This window comes from Dromaius novaehollandiae, unplaced genomic scaffold, assembly GCF_036370855.1.
Source record: "Dromaius novaehollandiae isolate bDroNov1 unplaced genomic scaffold, bDroNov1.hap1 HAP1_SCAFFOLD_36, whole genome shotgun sequence".
In the NCBI taxonomy this organism is placed as follows: Eukaryota; Metazoa; Chordata; class Aves; order Casuariiformes; family Dromaiidae; genus Dromaius; species Dromaius novaehollandiae.
The window spans coordinates 3,297,098-3,314,218 of record NW_026991446.1 but is presented as its reverse complement, the minus strand read 5'-3'; the positions used below and the strand labels follow the sequence as shown (position 1 = coordinate 3,314,218).

Below are 17,121 nucleotides of genomic sequence, written 5' to 3'. Positions count from 1 at the left end.
ACTCTCCCTTCCCTTCCCCCTATCCTCCTTCCTTTGTTTCATGGCCTCGGCTGAACCCCGGGCTTGGTCTTCCTCCTCCTCGACCCCTTTCTTTCATTTGCAATTTCCTTGCTAGAGCTGCAGCCAGTGAATTTGCTTGCTTGCTTTTACTTGCTCAGCTTTCTGGTTTTCTTCTCACCCATCATAAATGAATACTGCTACCCTTGAAATGTTTTGTGAAGTCTCCCCTTGCCAGCCTGGCATATGCTCTTTAAAATACTGTTGTGTATCAGGGGCCACCTGATCTATGCTACACTAACTGCGAGTATGTTGTTGAAGTTTTGTGGGGGTCATTCCCCCATATTTCAGCAGGGCTGGCTGCAGCTGCCCCCAGAAGTCACTGGGGTGCCCATCTGATTGCTGTCTACCTTCTTGCACTCTAGTCCCATTTGCTCCTAACTCTCTGCATGCTCTGATTGCTTCTACTAAATGTCCAAGTCCTCTTTGACACAGGGCTCTGTCTCCTGCATTATCATAGTCCCACTTGGGATCATTTGCTGGCCAGGGGGTTCTGTTTCCCCTGGCTTGCTGTGCTGATTCTGCATCTTGGTTCATTATCTTATCCTGTTCATCTGGTCAAAATAATTCCCTCAAAAGAATCTGGGTATCACTCCAGGTTGGGTTGTACCTGGTGCATATAGCAGAAACTAACTGGGCACATGGCTTGGCATCTTCTCTTAATCCTGGCATTCCCCCCCCCCCCCCGCCCTTCCACCCATCAGGCAAGCTGGCTGGGGCTCCAGGGCTGCTTAGTAAGTAGCTGCAGCACAGGAGGAGGGGGGTTGGCCCCTCCCATTCCCCCTGGCTGCAGAGTGGCAGGATCAGTCAGCACATGGGAGATCCTAGGACAGAGTCTGGCAGCTGGTAGAGTAGAGGGAGGAGGAGCAGGGGAAGGAAGGACAGGTAGCTTGTCAGGCATAGAAGGTGGAGCAGGAACTGTTGGAACATGGTCTGGGGTACTAGGATCTGCTACTGTGAGTGTCACCTTGGGCAGGGTTCCCTTCCTCCCTCCCTTCTGGCTCAAATGCTCCTGTGCCCATGCCCAGTTATCCCAAATGTACCAGTAATCAGTTTGAGCTGGAAACATCTCTTCTAGATGATATTGCAGGAAAGCTCATGTTTCCTCATCAGAAGTCCCTTCTGCTGGCCACTGTTGTGCTGGATTACCATCTTCTGTTGTGAAGGGCCACTCTTCCTGCCATAATGTAACTGTGCCTTTTTGACAAGCCCACTGTACCATCAATCTTTTTCCAATTTTCCTGTACCCTGGCTAAGGGCATCCCCTTCTGCATGCCAGGTACATTTCCCATTGCCTAGTGTGCCTTCTGCTCATCAGGCTGTGCACTCTTAAGAGAAGCTGCAGCAAGGGAGGGACTTGAACCCACCCTGACAGTCCTTCCTAGGGGCCCTCAAACCCCCTCTAACAACTGTTCTGAATCAGCTCAGGGCATTTTAGCACTCACCCATTGGGTGCTGCCTGCTCCAGAGATCTCAGGTGACCTGACCTGCTGCTGGCAGTTGGATGTTTGGAGATAGGAAGGTCTGCTGGTGGTGACCCAGGGTCCCACCTGGGTGGCCAGACTGTTCAAGAAGGTCTCTGAGCCTGGGTTTCCTGAGGCAGAGCCTAAGATGTGGGTGATCACAAACTGAGTTACCCTAAGTGGTACAGGGGCAAATGACAGCTTGAGCTGGGTGCCTCCAGAGAGGGACCTGAGCAAAGGAAGCCCTGGGCAATTGTCACTTTATGGTCTAAGTTCTCCTCCCCTCGTGCTGTAGTTGGGACCAAGAGTAATAATCAGGCCTGGGGTCCTCCTGTTCCTTGTTGGGTCTTGTTGTGTCTCAAGGTCTGGAGGAGGTAATTCCAGACCCCAACAATTCTCCCTGCCCCAGCAGGGAGAGGAGGCTTTGTTTCTCGAGGTCCTGATGCCTGGCACAGGCCTTATTTTGAAGTCAACATCCTCCCTTTTGGAGTGTGAGACACAAGATACAGACTGCTTGTGATGTCCTTGTCTTTCCAGCTGGAGCTGGCCCTGGGGCCCCTTTTCCTGAGCTGGGTGCAAGTCCCTCATGTTCTCTGAGTGCGGCCTAAGGCTTCACCTAATTCAGCTACTCCTGCTAAGTAAGTTTGAGAGAAGTGGTGCTAAGTGGCTACCTCTAGACAGCCCCAGGGCAATATCCTTTAGCACTAAGCTGGGGGCTGGCCTGGGTGACCAGTGGGCAGCAGGCCCTGCAAGCAAAAATGGGTGCTGCTTTCTGGTGGTTGTCTTTTGTAATAGCTGCAAAGGTAAATGTGTGTCGTGTACCATTGTGACAATGACTGCTAATAAAAAAAATACATGCCACCTCAAACAATAAAGCTAACCAGATGTGCTCTTCAGTTTGCAGAGGACTTGTCACAAGGCAGAACTCACACAGCTTTACCAGGCAGCCTTGGTTACATGACAGCACTTCCCTTTTTTTCCTTCAAGGTGAAGTGGCTGGTGAGGAGTAACCCTTTCTCACCAAAATCACTTCCTTGACAGTATTTTCCCTGTCCAGTACAAGGCTAACTGCTCTCAGGGTAGACACCCCTTGTCCTCTGCAGAAAGATGGGAGCTGCTTGGCCATACTTGAGGGCTGCCTTTCTCTCTGTCAGCAGAGCCCCCAGACTGCAGAAATGCAACCAGTAAATGAAGACTAGGATGCAGTTGCAGAGCATCTGACACCAGCTTTTATTGCCCTCCATCAGAGTGACTCAGTGCTGCTGCATTGGGAGAGATGTTGATGTTCTTGGCTGGCTGTGGCAGTGGAGCTACACTTTGCAGTCAGTGTGGAGTAAGAGCTTAGGCCTGGATCCAGTCAGGCCATGCCAGCAGGGATTTTATAGTCAGCTAAATAAATTGACTGTTGGCATGGGGGCCTATGTGCCCAGACCCTCAGTACTCCTGATTTTCAGGGTCTGTCTTCTGCTGAAATTTTCTCCTGTCCAATAAAGGGGAACTTAGGTTTCCCTGTACAATATGAGCTGACAGGAGCTTTCCTTTGAGATCTGAGCTGTCTCTCCTTCCCCTGACCCCCTGTTCTTATGACTGTCACAGGTGTGAGGTCTCCAGTTCTGGGTTCAGCTTTGTGCTCCTTGGAGAGGGAGTGCAAACCTTGGTGGAGGAAGCAGAGGGAATGACACACACAGGCGTGTACCCAGGTGACAAGCCTGCAGCAGGCTCCTTTTTGGAGAAAGGCAGGCAAAGAGGCAGAGGAGAGAAAAGGGCGAAGCAGCCCCCTTGAGAGCAGTCACCTCTGGCTGTGGGGCTGGGAGGTGCTGCTGAGGCCAGGTCAGTGCCCAGCCCCCTTGGAGGAAACGCAGTGTGTGGGAGTGATGGAGGGAGAAGGGGAAAGGGGGCAGTGTTGGGGGCCTGTTGGGGTCCTTTGCCTGCTGCCCTCTCTGGCCCCCTGCCCTGAGTGGGGGTGGCCCTGGGGCAGGGCCCTTATTGGCTGGCAGCCCTTTGTGATGGGCATGGGTGTGTGCCGGGGCAAGCCTTGATTGGCCAGCAGCCCTTTGTGATGGGCAGGGGCGTGTCCCCAAGCAGGCCCTCATTGGTCTGGGCCCTCTGTGATGTAGGCGGGCGTGTCCGGGGCAGGCCCTCATTGGCCGCAGAGCTCTGTGGCGGTGAGGGTGGCGCGCGGGAGCGGGTCCCCGCGGTCCCGCTCTGTCCTTAGGCAGGGCTGGCGCAGCAGCGCTGTCCCTGGCCCGGCGCCATGAGGAGACTCCGGGCGCTCCGAGGTGAGGGGCTGGGGCAGGGCTGGGCCAGGGCTGCAGGAGATCCCGAGTGCGAACCCCTGGTGCTCGGCACCGCTGAGCAGGGCTGGCCATTTCTGATGCTGCGAGAGCTCCCCTGAACCCTGCAACTGCACCAGCTCCTCAGCAGAAAGCCTCCTCCTCGCTCCCATGCAGCTCCCTCCAGGCTCTTGTTTCACGGGCTTTCCACCCAAGGAGCTAATGGGCCCCGACCGTGACACAGATGGGAAATGGAGAAAACTGTGCAGAGCTGTTGGTCTGCTTTGCCCTGACACACAGCAGTGCAGGGGACTTGGATGCTGCCTCATGAGGAGTCAGGCCTGACGGGCCTGGTGGCTCTGAGGGCGTCCACCTTGTTTTGGTAGCAGAGGCCCCCTGGTTCCAAACCCAGCAGGCTCTGGGCGTTATGCTCGCAGGATAACCAAGGGGGGATGGGACCTCTGTGCTTTGGAGTCTAAGCTGCGGCTCAAAGCAGGACCCATGAGAGCAGGCTGCCCAGGGCCTTGTCTGGTCATGGTGTGAGCATCTCTGAGGATGGAGATCCCACAGCCTCCCTGGGTGCCTCTTCTGGTGTTTGACCACCTTCACGGAATCACAGACTGGTTGAGGTTGGAAGGGACCTCTGCAGATCATCTAGTCCAACCCCTCTGCTCAAGCAGCGTCACCTAGAGCACCTGGCCCAGGATTGTGTCCAGACAGCTTTTGAATATCTCCAAGGATGGAGACTCCATAACCTCTCTGGGCAACCTGTTCCGGTGCTTGGTTACCCTCGCAGTAAAGAATTTTTTCCTCGTGTTCGGACGGAGCTTCCTGTGTTTCAGTTGGTGCCTGTTGCCTCTGGTCCTGTCCCCAGGCACCACTGAGAAGAGTCTGGCCCCATCTTCCTTGCACCCTCCCTTCAGATACTGATACACATGGATAAGATCCGCTGCTCAGTCTTCTCTTCTCCAGGCTGGACAGGCCCAGCTCTGTCAGTCTCTTCTCATAGGAGAGATGCTCCAGTCCCTTCCTCACCTTAGTAGCCCTGTGCTGGACTCTCTCCAGTAGCTCCATGTCTCTCTTGTCCTGGGGAGCCCAGAACTGGACCCAGTCCTCCAGATGTGGCCTCACCAGGGCTGAGTAGGGGGAGGATGCCCTCCCTTGACCCGCTGGCAATGCTCTTCCTAATGCGGCCCTGGATAGCATGGGCCTTCTTGGCCACAGGGGCACGTTGCTGGCTCGTGGTCAGCTTGTTGTCCACCGGGGCCATGAGAGCCTTCTCTGCAGAGCTGCTTTCCAGCAGGTCAGCCCCAAACCTTCATGGGAAATAGTGTTTCTAATAGTTAATCAGGATTTCTCATGTTCCAACTTGTTCCTGTTGCCTCTCATCCCATCAAGCTACATTTCTGAGAAGAGTTTTGCTCCGTCTTCTCTGTGTCCCCCATTAGGTAGCTGCAGGCAGCAATACACTGGTCTCCCTTCCCCTTCTCCAGGCTGACCCAAGCCAGCTCTCTGAGCCTTCCCTCGCTTCTCATGTGCTCCAGTCCCCAGCCATCCTGATGACTCTCTTCTGGACTCACTCCACTATATCACAGCATTGTAGCTTATCTGTCTTTTACTGAGGAGCCTGGACTGGACCAGCATCCAGGGGTGGTCTCACTAGTGCTGCACAGAGGGGAGGAGTCCCTGCCTTTGCCCTGCTGGCTGTCCGCCTGCTGATACAGCCCTGGCTGCAGTGTTAGTGCTGAGGGAAAGGATTTCTCTGCAGGCTGAGGAGACGTTTGCCCCGAAACAGCGCAGGCAGCTGAGGCCAGCAGAGCTGGTGATAATCCTCTGGGTCTCTCCTTGCAGGTCTCTTCACTTGTGGAGGTTGCTGGTCCCGGCCTCCCGTTCGGGAGGATGGAGGCAGGGCGGCAGAGTCCGTCCCTGCAGCCGTCCCCACCTTTGCTGAGCGAGTGGCTTCTCTGTCAAACCGCCTGCAAGACGAGGAGGTGAGGCGGGGGCATCGCGCTGTGCCGGGCGTGGGTTTGCAGGTGCCCGGCAGGGCCCTGGTTTCCCGAGGGTGCCGCCGCCCTCCTGCGACACACGCGTGCTGCAAACGCTGCTGCTGGCGGCCACGTGAGCAAATGCTGCTGCACAGCGGCCTTTCGGGCCAAAGGGAGCGTCGGCCTGCAGGCCCGGCCGCAGCCTCTGGGGCTGAACCCCCGCAGCTCTCCAGTGCCTCTGTGACAGTGCCCAGAGCCACCCTCTGCTTCCATCTGGGAAGTCTCACGGCACTTGGACTGCTCGCTGCACGAGGAGCGGTGATGTATCCCCAGGTGCTGGTGGCTCCTGGCTCCCAGGGATCAGTGAGTGGCTGTGAACCCAGCGGGAGCCCAGACCCCTGCCCCAGAGGCAGCACCCCCAGGACACCTGGCATCTCCCCAGACCTCCTGCTGCTGTGTCATTGCTGCGGCCTCATTTATAAATCTCTGCACCCCTCTTCATAAAACAAAGCCTCTTTATCTGCCCAAAGAACTGCAGGGAAGTGACAAGGGACTCGCAGGACCCTCTGGTATCTCGAAGCTGTTTCTCTTACTTTTGTATAAGCACAGAAGCCCCAAACCTCCTGCTGGAGGACCCTGGCTGGCGTTTCCCGTGGGGCCAGCAGCCTGCTCTGTGTGCAGGGAGCAGTGCCCTTTCTCTGAAAGTCCCGGCATTGCCTGGGAAGCCAGCTCAGGCCCTGCCTCAGTGCTGAGCCTGTCCACAAGCCCGAGAGCTTGGCCTGCCCTGGCTGCCCTCCTGCATCTGAGCAGGCAGATGCCCCGGGGACAGGGACAGCACAGGTCTCATGGGCGCCTCTCGCTCTCAGCCGCTCCAGGGCCTGCTGCACCAGACATTTTCTGCTCTTTGGATGTGCCTAACTGTCAGCATCCCAAGAGACAGAGTCCATCCCCCGCTTGGCAGGCTGTCCCCTTCTCTAGCCAGCAGGACCATGGACTTCTCAGCCCATGGAAACTTTTATCCCCCAAGGAGATGTTCAGCCTAGGAGCAGGAGATCAGCAGGAGCCTCAGAAAGAGGCAAGATGCTGCTGACCCCTGTCAGTGGCCCTTCACCGCACAGCATGCCTGCAGGTCCCAGCTCCGACCGTGCCCCATGCCCTGGAGCCAGTAGCACCCCAGAGGCCTCCCTCAAGCAGTGAGGCTGCCCTGCTCCCACTGCGGGCTGGCCCTGCTCCAGCTGAAATCTCCTGCACTTTGGGAAACAAATCCCCTCCTTCCAGCCAAGTATTTGTTCTGCCGCCTTCCTCTTTCTCCTCTGGCACTGTTGTACCTGCCTCCATCTTCCCCCAGCCTCAGGAACGATGCTGTGGCCTCCCGCACAGCCCTTGCCCTGATGGACTTGCTGTGCCCTGCCTGGTTTCGGATGGGGAAGTGCCAGCGAGGTGCCCAGCGCAGCCAGGAGCTGCCCCTGGAGCCGTCTTGTCTCGGCCCTGTGGGGGCTCCCAGGCCCAAAGCCCAGGGCACTTGCTGTGGCACTGCACCTTCCCAGGTCCCCTGCAGTTGCCTGTCTGCTGCCGGGCCATTTGCTGGGTTTTTTTGCTTGCATTTCTCTGGTTTCCCTCTTTTCCGCGGGTGCATTCTCCAGTAGTGTCCCAGGCGCAGGGCTATTTCCAGCCCTGTTCCCAGTGGCTGTCCTGAAACAATTCTGCAGCTCTTAGCAGGCTTTTCCCTCTCTGGACCTCCCAAAGGAGATGGTGATGGGTCACTGAGCTAGTTTGAGGGGGGGGGGGGTGGCAGGCCTCACGGCACAATCTACAAATGTCACCCCACAAGCATCCCTGCACTAGCAGGGTGAGGAGCAGAGGGAAGCGGGTGAGCAGTGTGCTGCCTGGGGCGCGAGCAAGGGCCGTGTGCCCAGCCACCGGCTCTTCCCACTGGAACTCAACAGCGTTTGGAGGAGCCACCTGCTCCTTGGTGCAGAGACGGTGCATTTGCAGAGCGCCTGCACGGTGGAGATCTGACACCTGGGTGATGCCTTGTGCCGTGCGGGGTTTATCCTGCATCTCAGAAACACTTTCCAGGGAAGTTGCTGCCCCAACTGGTTTCTCTGCCTAGATACTGAGAAGGGAGGTGATGCGGAGACACCATTTTGCAGGCGCTACAGGGCCCATGTCCGCAGCTCTGGGGCTCCCTGGCAATAAGGAAAAGCAAGGCCAACCTGTTCCTTTCTGGGCTGCGTCCCCAGGGCGACAGAGCGGAGATCTACCGAGAGCTGGAGAGAGTCCTGCAGGGCGATGACGGCCGCTTGCAGAGTGCTGTCCTGGCCAGAGTGATCGCAGCGGCCTCGAGGGACATGAGAGCGGCGCAGGTGAGCTGCTCCTCTCTGAAGGCAGCCAGAGGCGCCTGGCTAGAGCTGGTTTTGGTAAAACGTAGGAGGGCTCTGAGGACCCGTGTCTAGCACTAAGCCCTGTCAGAGGCTCCCAGACCCCCTGTGACAGCTCCTTCCCCGCGGATGCGGCTCCGCGATAGAAAAGGCCGTATCCAGCCCCGCTGCAGAGGGAGTGCAGAGCAGGAGCAGCTGCCTGTGCCAGCAGCGCCTGCGCCCAGGGCTGGTGGCGGAGCTGGGACGTGCAGGGCCGCGATTTCTGCACCAGCAAGTGTTTCCTGGAGGCAAAGGCCTTGGGGACTCATCACTGCAATGGATTTGGGGGGCGATACCTGGAGCTGTGCGGGGAGGTGGCCAAGGCAGGAACCGAGAGCTGGAGGCAGGAGGTCGCTGCCGGCGCCTTCAGCCTTTCTCCTGCTGAGGGAGGTTCATGGCTCTTGCCAGGGTGTGACGGAAGACGTGCGGATGGCCGCCAGCGACGTCCTGGTGGCTCTGGCCCGCTCCCACTTCGACAGCGTCATGTACGAGCTGCAGTGCCGCCTGAGGGCCCTGGGAGAGATCTCCGAGGACCTCGTGTTCGTCACCTTGGGCAAGCTGGCCAGCAGCTACGGTAGGGCCCCTCGGCCTCCGGCTCGGGGCTGTGGTCTGCGGTACCCGGGAGAAGGGATCTTCCCCCATCTCCCCAAAATGTTCCATGCTGAACCGGAGGCTGCAAGGTTTCGGTTCCCCTCGCTGGCTGCCGGGGCTGGCTTTGCCCCTGCCGCCCTCCCAGGCCCCCCGAATGGCTGCCCCGCTCCCCACTTGGGGCAGGCACCAGCACCCCATCGAGTCCCACCAAGCCGTCCCCATGCCGGGGCCTGCCCCAGCCCCTGGGGCATCTCTGGTGCCCCCCTGGCCCCCCCGGCATGTCCCCAGGGGCCCGGCAGCCTGGGGGCTCCCCCCGCCGTGCTGCCCTGGGGCTCCCCCACGCGCTGCCCCGGCTCCCCGTGACGGCGTGCCTCTCTGTGCCTCTGCCCTGCCCTCTCCGCAGCCCTGCGGTGCGTCCCCTTCGTGGGCATGACGCTCTTCGCCCTGCGCACGATGCTGAGCCAGGTGGGGAGCAGCCGGACCCTGCGCGCCGTCTGCAGCGGTGAGTGTCGGCCCCGCGGGCAGGGGCAGGGCCGGGGCAGCCTCGGCGCCTCTGCTGCTGCGCTTTGCTCCCGGTGCGACCTGCCGGGCTCTGAGCTCTGCCCCAGCTCCCTCCCGCCTGCTGCGTGCAGGGCGGGCTGGTTTTGGGGGGTTTCGGGAGAGAGGGCGAGTGTTTGGGACGGCTGGGGCAGGGACGCAGCGAGAAGCGCAGGAGGGGAACACGGCTGGGAGGAGGAGGAGGAGGAGGTGTGATGGGGAGGAGAAGAGCAACAGCGCAGCGTTTCCATCAGGGCATCTCCGAGCACCGCGCGGCTTGTGCCTGGGGCCGGACCCGGTCTCGGATGGAGCCGCGGCGAGCGGGGGGCTGCGGCTGAGGGCAGGCTGGGGCGGCAGAGCAAGGTCCCGTCCCCGCCGCAGGCTCTGCCCTGATCCTTCTGCCCTTCTCTCGCCGCAGTCCTGGAGCAGTGGTCGAAGGCCGTGAACACCTACCTGGGTGCCTGGGAGCAATGCAGCTTCCCGCGCATGGGGCAGGCCCAGTTCTGCAGCAGCGTTTCCCCACTCTTCCTCCACGTGGTGGGGAGCTGGCTGGGCTGCGAGGAGGAGGAGGTGAGAGGGGCTGCCGTGCCGGCCCCGCGACTCCGGGGGCCTTTGGGCAGGGCCGGGGGGGCCGGGGTGGGGACGTGCCCTCTCCTCTGGAGCAAGGCCTTCTCCTCCAGGGGAGCAGGGCACTGCCTCTCCGTGGGGAGGGCAGACCATGTCGGGGTGGAAGGACGTTGGGCCCCGCTGAAGAGCGTCTCGCTGCCCTCCCTGCAGGCCAAGCAGGCCGTCCTGGGGGCGATGGCTGCCATGATGGGCCTCCTTGTGCGCGAGGAAGAGCACCGCGAGCGCGTGTGGGAGCAGCTCCCCTGGCTCCTGGGCCAGTATCAGCAGGTCCAGGACACTTTCCGGGTGACCAAGGTGAGGCGTTATGTGGGGCACGGTGAGGCTGTGGGGTCTGTGCGTGTGCTGCGAGATGTTGGGGGTCTGTGGGGTGTCTGGAGGAGCCGGGACCCCTTGAGAAGAAAGGGGGAGAGCAGGGGAGGCTTGAGGCCTGCTGGGCTTCTCGGGCAGCGCCAGAGCAGCCCAGGTGGGGCCGAGAGGGAGCTGAGCATCCCCGGGGCCGACCTCCTCGGGAAGGGAGGCCTCGACCCCTGTCCCTGGGGCGTCGTGCACACGAGGGGCTCTGCTCTAATGCCCAGGCACCATCCAGCCCCGTCTGGCGGGGAGGGGAGGTGTGAGGGGTGCGAAGTGTGGGGAAGCATCATCAGAGGGGCTCTGTGCAGAGGAGAGGCCCTCTAAGGCTGCTGCTGGGAGGGAAGGACACACGAGAAACCCCGTGCGGGAGGGTCTGGGTCTTTTCCTGGGGACTGGAGTGAAGGAGTTCATCACAGAAACGCCGGGTTTCCTTTCTTAAGACATTGCTTTAGGTGACAGTCCCGCTCTTCTTCCCGACCCCGTTCCCTTGCAGGCTCTGAGTTATTTCCTGGAGATTTTGGGGGAAGTGCAGATCCCCATCCCCCAGGACGAGGTCCAGGCCGTCGGCACCGCTGTGCACCACCAGGTAAGGGCAGCCTGACCCCGTACCGCTTGCGCTGGGTGCAGCAGACCTGACCCACGGGGACAGGAAGGTCCTGCTGGACGGCCGGGCAGAGCGTCCTTGCAGCAGGACCTACCTTAAGGCCAGGTCTGTGCAGATATTTGGGGGTCACCTCCCATGCTGGGGTCTAGAGGCTGCTGTAGCCAAAGCCCCAGGGAGACGAGCGGAGGGAGCAGTTTCTTTTCAGTCCCCCCGGACCTGATGCTCTTCTCTCTAAAGCGCCCCTTGTTCCCACAGCTCAGTGATGGGAGCAAGCAGCACAGCGGGGAGCACCGGTCGGAGCTGTCCTCCTGCGTCCTGCTGCTGGGTGAGGGGAGGAGACTCCGCGTGACACCGCTGTGCCCTTGCTGCTCTCTCCCGAACCTGTGGCTAACGCAGAGCACGACTTTTCCCTCGCAGCCCGAGTTTGCCCTGAGGACACGGTGGCCTTTCTGCGCTCGCAGCTGGGGAGTGGGAGCGAGGCCGCTCACGTGGTGTCCTTGGATCTGCTCAGAGCCCTGGTGCGCCCCACAGGTCAGTGCCGCGGGGCGCAGCGAGGCCGGCCAGGGGTTTGGGCTGCCGGGCTGGGGGCAGGCACGACTGCAAGTGATGCACAAACACCTGAAACGAGCTGCAAAGTGCATGTTCCCCAGCCAAGCTGCTACGCAGCTGCAGGGACAAGGATGTGATGGGGCAGCTGTAAACGGCGATGCACCAGTGACGGCGCTCGACGCTTCAGTAATGGGGCAGGGGCATGAGCTACTTGTACCCATCGCATTTCTGCAGTGCTCCGTGTTGTTAAAACAGTCGGTCCCGTCACCCGCTTGTGTCTGTAAACGGAGTCACTGGGGGACTCTGCTGCTTCCTCGGCCGTCACAATCTTGTCCTGGGTTTTCTGTGCTGCTCGTGTGTGAGCGAGCTGGGAGCTTTGGCAGCTTCCTGCTGAAACGAGGGCTCTGCCTGAGCGCCCGCCTCTCCCCATCTTTTCCAGCAGCAGAGAGAGGCCAGAGCCTGCCCCTGCTCGTGCAGGCGGTGCGCTGCGCGCTGGGAGACCCCAGCAGGAAGGTGAGCTGGTTGGCGCGGGGCAGCACCGCGGTGGGCGGCAGAGAAAGCTTTTGCTCGGGGCAGAGCCTGGCCAGCCCCTGGCAGGGCTGCTGTTGGGGGTCGAGCCTAGAGGAGCGTTTCCCCGTAGAAATGTTGCTGCGTGGCAGTGGCTGTGGGAGCAGAGGGGCCTCCTGCACCCCCATGGTCTCCCCGCGGGGCACAGGGGCTGCATGGGTGCGAAGGCGTCTGCCCCTGGGCTTTTGAGCAGAGGGGGGTAACTGCAATGTGCTCCGTGGCAGGTGGCGAGGGCAGTTCTGCGCTTCACCAAGGAGCTGCTCAGCTGCAGCGTCCAGAGCTGCTCGGCCTGGGATCTGGTGGCCCACGTCTTCACCATGTTCAGCCAGGCCTCCAGCAGACTGGTGAGGGCAGAGCGTGACGCTTCGGCTTTGCTGTGTGCCTGGGGTGTCCTGGAAATGGGGAGCCCCCCCAGCAGGGCTGCAGTCCCCGGTGCAGAGGGCTGAGCGGCGTCCCCACCGCCGTTCCTGGGGGGATCTCGGAGGAGGCCGGGGGAGTGCTTTGGCCTCCCACCAGCACGTAACAAACCCGACTGCGGCGCTGCCTGGGCCGTGACTCCGCTGGGCCGTGCGTGCTGCCGTTTCAGCGCTGTCACTGAGTACAGCCCCGCCGCAGGGCAACCTCCTTGCATCGGCTTGGTGCCACTGCGGCATCACTTGGGCCCTGGAGGAGCTCGTAATCCCGACACCCCGACTAACGACGCTGGCGACCGCCCCAAGGAGCAGCGGGTCTCCCTGGTCGCAGCCTGTTTAGTGCTTCCTTCACCTGGGATCTGGCCCCTCCTGTGGGACTTTCTGCTCTCTCCTGCCTCCGGAGATGGGGGCTCCCGGGGGAGCATCCCAGCAGCGCTGGGTGGTTCATGCTTCACCTCCCATCTCAGGGACAGGGGCTGATGCTGGTGTTGTCCCAACTGTGTCTTGCAGGCGCAGGGAAAGCTGTCTCAAGCAGAAGCGCAGGAAGCAGCAGATCTTCAAGCCCTGTGCTTGGACATCCTGCGCTCCCTGGATGTCTCCGTCCGGGGGATGACCAAAGTAAGTCGTCCTGCGCCCTGCTGCTGCCTCCCTGCCCCACTCTCCCCAAAGTGCTCCCCGAGCAGCCCCTTAGGCGCACAAGGTGAGTGGGAATGCAGAGCGTCGTTTCCATCTCAGAGCTAAAACGAGCTCGAGCTGGCACGGAGGTGGGAGCCGCGACGTGCTGAATGGCCTCGTTCTTCCCTGCAGCTCCTGTGGCCGCGGCTCCTGCAGTACGTGGTGCCAGCCCAGTACACCGGCACATTGGTGCCGCTCTGCCGGTGCCTGCGAGAGCTGGCCGAGAGCCGGGGGAGAGCAGGGGGCGAGGACGGAGAGGAGGAGCCCGATGTTGTGGCCTCCCGGGAGCGAGGTAGGAAGCCGAAACTCTCGCCGTGTGCCGTGTCGGGCTGTGCCAGGGCCAGGGCAGGTATGGTGGGTCGTGCCGCTCTCACCGGCCTTTCTGTCTCCTCACAGCCAAGCTGCCGAGGCCGCAGGCCCTGCTGGCTCGCCTGCTGGTGAGTAGGGGCCCTGGGGAAAGCGCTTTCGGGGGCTGGAGGTGACGGGAGAGGTCGGGGCAGAGCTGCGTCGCAGGCCGGGGCCGGCAGCCTGCGGGGAGGAAGAGGCGTGCGAGAGCGAGTCGGAGCCTCCCCGGCCCCGCGGGACCCTGCTGCTGCACGGGGGAGAAGCCGGCGGCACCGGGGAGAAGCTCCCGGCTCGGCCGGGGCTGGGCAACCGCCCTCCCTGCGGGGAGAAGCTGCGGCTCCTCCGGCCGCCCCGAGCCCAGGTCTCGCCTGCCCTCTCCCAGGTGGTTGCGGCGGCTCCTCACGCCGGCGGCGGCTGCGGCGTCGCTGCCCTGCGGCTGCTGCAGGCCCTGTCCGCAGAGATCCACGGCGCCGTGGGGATGGTGTGGGCCGTGAAGATCCCCTTCCTGCTGCAGTGCCTGGAAGGTAACGTGCCGTCGGGGAGGAGGCGGCTGGAGAGGCCGAAGGGGAGGCAGGAAAAGGCAGCGTCCAGGCGTGAGGGAGGGGAATTGGCCCTGGGTTTCTCAGCGCCGGCTCTGCAGCCGTTGCCCTTCCAGGGAGCAGCGCTGACGCCCAGGAGCAGTTTATCTGGGGGACGGGGCCTTTCTTGCCCGTCACTGCCAGGAGCAGGTGTTGCAGCACCCCGGCGTCCTCGCTGGGTGGGTGTTTGGGAGGGCTGGACTCGGTGCTCCTAGGGGTGGGTGAAACGTGTCCAGGTGCAAACGTGTGTGCGTGGTCCGAGCCCTCGTGTGAGGGCCTGGTTTGCTCTGGGAGCTGCAGTCGAGCGATGGGGACTGGGAGCAGCGGGTGTGTGGCTGAGCTGAGTCCGTGCCCCTGTCCCCCGTCCCCAGGGTCCGTCAGGTGTCCTGGGCCTGGCCAAGAGTTTGGCATCAGGGCTTGAGCCTCGCGGCTTGGGCCCCTTCTGGCGTGGGAGCTGGAGGGTGTTTGAGTGCCAAGGAGCCCCCGGGCTCTTCTGTGGCGCTAAGTAACACGGAGGGTTTTCTTGCTCCGGCTTTGTAGGGCAAAGCGAGAGCTGCCTGGACTCTGCCGAGTGGGAGCAGCTCCTGCTTAAGGTACAGCACTGCTGCGAGGGCAGCAACTACCGGTGGGAAAGGGGGGGAAGGTGTGGGTGGAAAGGTAACCAGGAGCAGGGGAGCCCTGAGCAGGGAAATGCCAGTTTTGTTCAGAAAACAGGAAACACGGGAAAGACCCCCTGCAAAGGCCCTGAGGATTTTGTTTTGCAAACAGCTGTGGATCACAGAGGGTCATGTCGTGTTGCGCCGTGTCCCGTCGTTGCACATTGTGACCTGCTCTGCGGGGGCTTTGCCTCAACTTGTGTTTCCCCTAGTTCCTGAGGACGTCTCTGGAGACGATCGAGAGCCAGGCCTGGACCATGGGCCTGAGCTTGGAGCTCAGCCAGCAGACGGGCAGCTACCCCCGGCTGTCCCGGAAGCAGGTGGGTCCCTGCCGAGGCCTCGTTTCTGCGGGAGCCGAGCTGGACGGCCGGGCGCCGCGGCCAGCTCAGCCGTGCCTGGTGCGGGCTGGTGCGTCGCAGCCCGGCTCTGTGCCGCCAGGCTGTGCGTGACCACGTCTGGGGCGGCCGCTTGTCTTTCAGGCCTTCCTGTATAAAGCTGTCGGGGTGTCCCTGGCAGCGTGTCAGCATGTCCCCTATGTCCGCGGGGAAATGAAGAAGTATCTCTCAAGGACAAATTACTTGGAGGCGTCTGAGAGAGAGGTGAGTTTCCTCTTCTCCCCTTGCTTTCCCCGGAGCCCCTCGGTATTTCCAGGGGAGCGGTGATCTCTCCGAGCAGAGCGCTGCAGGCTCTTCTCATTTCCTTGTCGCTGCTGTTTCCGTCGGACGATATCGCGAGTGTCGCTCGGAGCTTGCCGTGGCTGAGTGTCGGCCAGAGGCCGCCTCACCCTTTCTCTTGTGTTGCAGGCAATGATTTCTGTTTTGGGCGGCTCTGCCGAGAGCCACTTCCACCTTGCCTTGGAGGTGGTGCAGGAGTTTGGGGCGTCCATGGAGGAAAGACCAGTGTCTGGGGCTTTCAAACGCCTGAAGGTAAAGGATGCCGGGTGTCTTGGCTCGTTTTTTCCTCTGCTTTATTTTCACTTGTAAACCAGTAGCAGCCCAGGGGTGGCTGCTGCGTGGAAAGCGGGGCAGCTCCTTCGCCGGGAGGCAGCGGGAGCTGGGGCCCGACGGAGGCGCCGGGCTGACGTCTCGTGGCTTCTCCCATGGCACAGGAATACCACCAGGGGAAGAGAGCGGGGAGGCACATGGCCCTCGTGCTGGCCTACGGCCAGATCGCGCTCTGCGCCCCTCCGGAGCAGCTCCTGGCCCGCGTGGAGAGCGACGTCGTGGGGCGCATCCTGCAGCACTACCGCGCCAGCTGCCAGGTGGGTGCACGGGCGCAGGGCCGGCCACACAGACCTGGGTCTTCCCTGAAGCTCCTGCGAGCGCCGACTCCTCCCAGCGCCCCAGGGGCGGTTGTGGCCCGCCTGCGCTGGCGGAGGGGGACGCGGCAGCCCTGGTTCGTCCCTGCTGCCCTGCGGGGTCTGCGCGCTCCGGGGCCGTTGCTGCGTGTCCTGCGTCTGTGCGCCTTGGTTCACTGCCTCTCACTCCACCGCCTTTCCCCTTCCAGGTGCTGGGCTTCTCCTTCTCCACCAAGGTAAGTCCTGCCCCCCGGGGCCTTGCTCGCTGCCCTTCCCGCACCCCTTTCCCATCGCAGGCGTGCCGGACTCGCCCTCCCACTCCCCAGGCCGGGGGCCGGGGGTCTCCTGGTGGTAGGTAGCCGGGAAAGCTCATGCCTTCGCGGGGGGAGCTTCTTCCCGGGAGGGGAGAGGAGGTTTCCTTCCTGCGACCCGTGTGCCGAGCCGAGGCTCTGGGCAGGCGCAGTTGCCCTTGTGCGCTGTGCTCTGGGGCTGGACTGCCCGCCGTGTTCCTCGTTGAGCCCTCGGCGCTGTGAGGAGTTCCTCACCGGTGCCGCCGTGTTTCTCTGTGCCGGGATGCAGGACATGCAGCTCAAGCTGGCGCTGATCCGGAGCGTCACCGAGGTCAGCCGGGCCGTGCAGGTGGCGGGGGGCTCCCGCGGCGTGGAGCTCTGCCACAAACGGGAGCTGCTGGACACCCTGCTGGTGAGTGCCGGGGCCGGGACGGTGCCGCCGGGGAGGTTGGGGCCGAGCCCCGAGGCCGGTCGCCCCGAGGCGCGATGCTCTGCCTTGGCCGCGCGCGACCTCTGGAGCGCCCTGAGCCTGGTCCCGGCGGGAGGGCTCTCGGCGGCTGCCCGCTGCCCACTGTGCGCGTGTCTCTGTGACCTGCAGGGCTTCGTGCAGGGGGAGCCCCGGGATCGCCTGGCGTCCCCCGTGCGCCAGGAAGCGTTTGTGGCCGTGGGGCACTTGAGGTAGGGTCTTTGCGCCGGGGCTGCGGGGGGGTGTCATCTGAGCCGCTGCTCTGGGCAGTGGTAGTGAGACTCTTGTGTGTTTCCCTCTTTCTCTGCCAGCAAACTGAAGCCATCGCTGAGCCGGGAGGAAAACCGTGACCTGCTGGATCAGTGTGTGCAGAGCGT

The 17,121-nt window shown here is 62.1% G+C and overlaps 1 protein-coding gene across 1 annotated transcript; it reads left to right on the top strand.

Annotated features, from left to right (window-relative positions):
• The first annotated feature begins 3,774 nt into the window (after window positions 1-3,774).
• Window positions 3,775-15,353, top strand: LOC135326571 (maestro heat-like repeat-containing protein family member 2B). The gene is made up of 19 exons (XM_064504386.1): window positions 3,775-3,799; window positions 5,645-5,784; window positions 8,022-8,144; window positions 8,607-8,772; window positions 9,193-9,291; window positions 9,745-9,896; window positions 10,104-10,247; window positions 10,798-10,890; window positions 11,164-11,233; window positions 11,326-11,439; window positions 11,900-11,970; window positions 12,249-12,368; window positions 12,948-13,055; window positions 13,245-13,404; window positions 13,509-13,549; window positions 13,840-13,981; window positions 14,576-14,628; window positions 14,904-15,011; window positions 15,171-15,353. Exons 1-19 carry the CDS (start codon window positions 3,775-3,777, stop codon window positions 15,351-15,353), a joined length of 2,112 nt encoding a protein of 703 aa, XP_064360456.1.
• The last annotated feature ends 1,768 nt before the right edge of the window (window positions 15,354-17,121 follow it).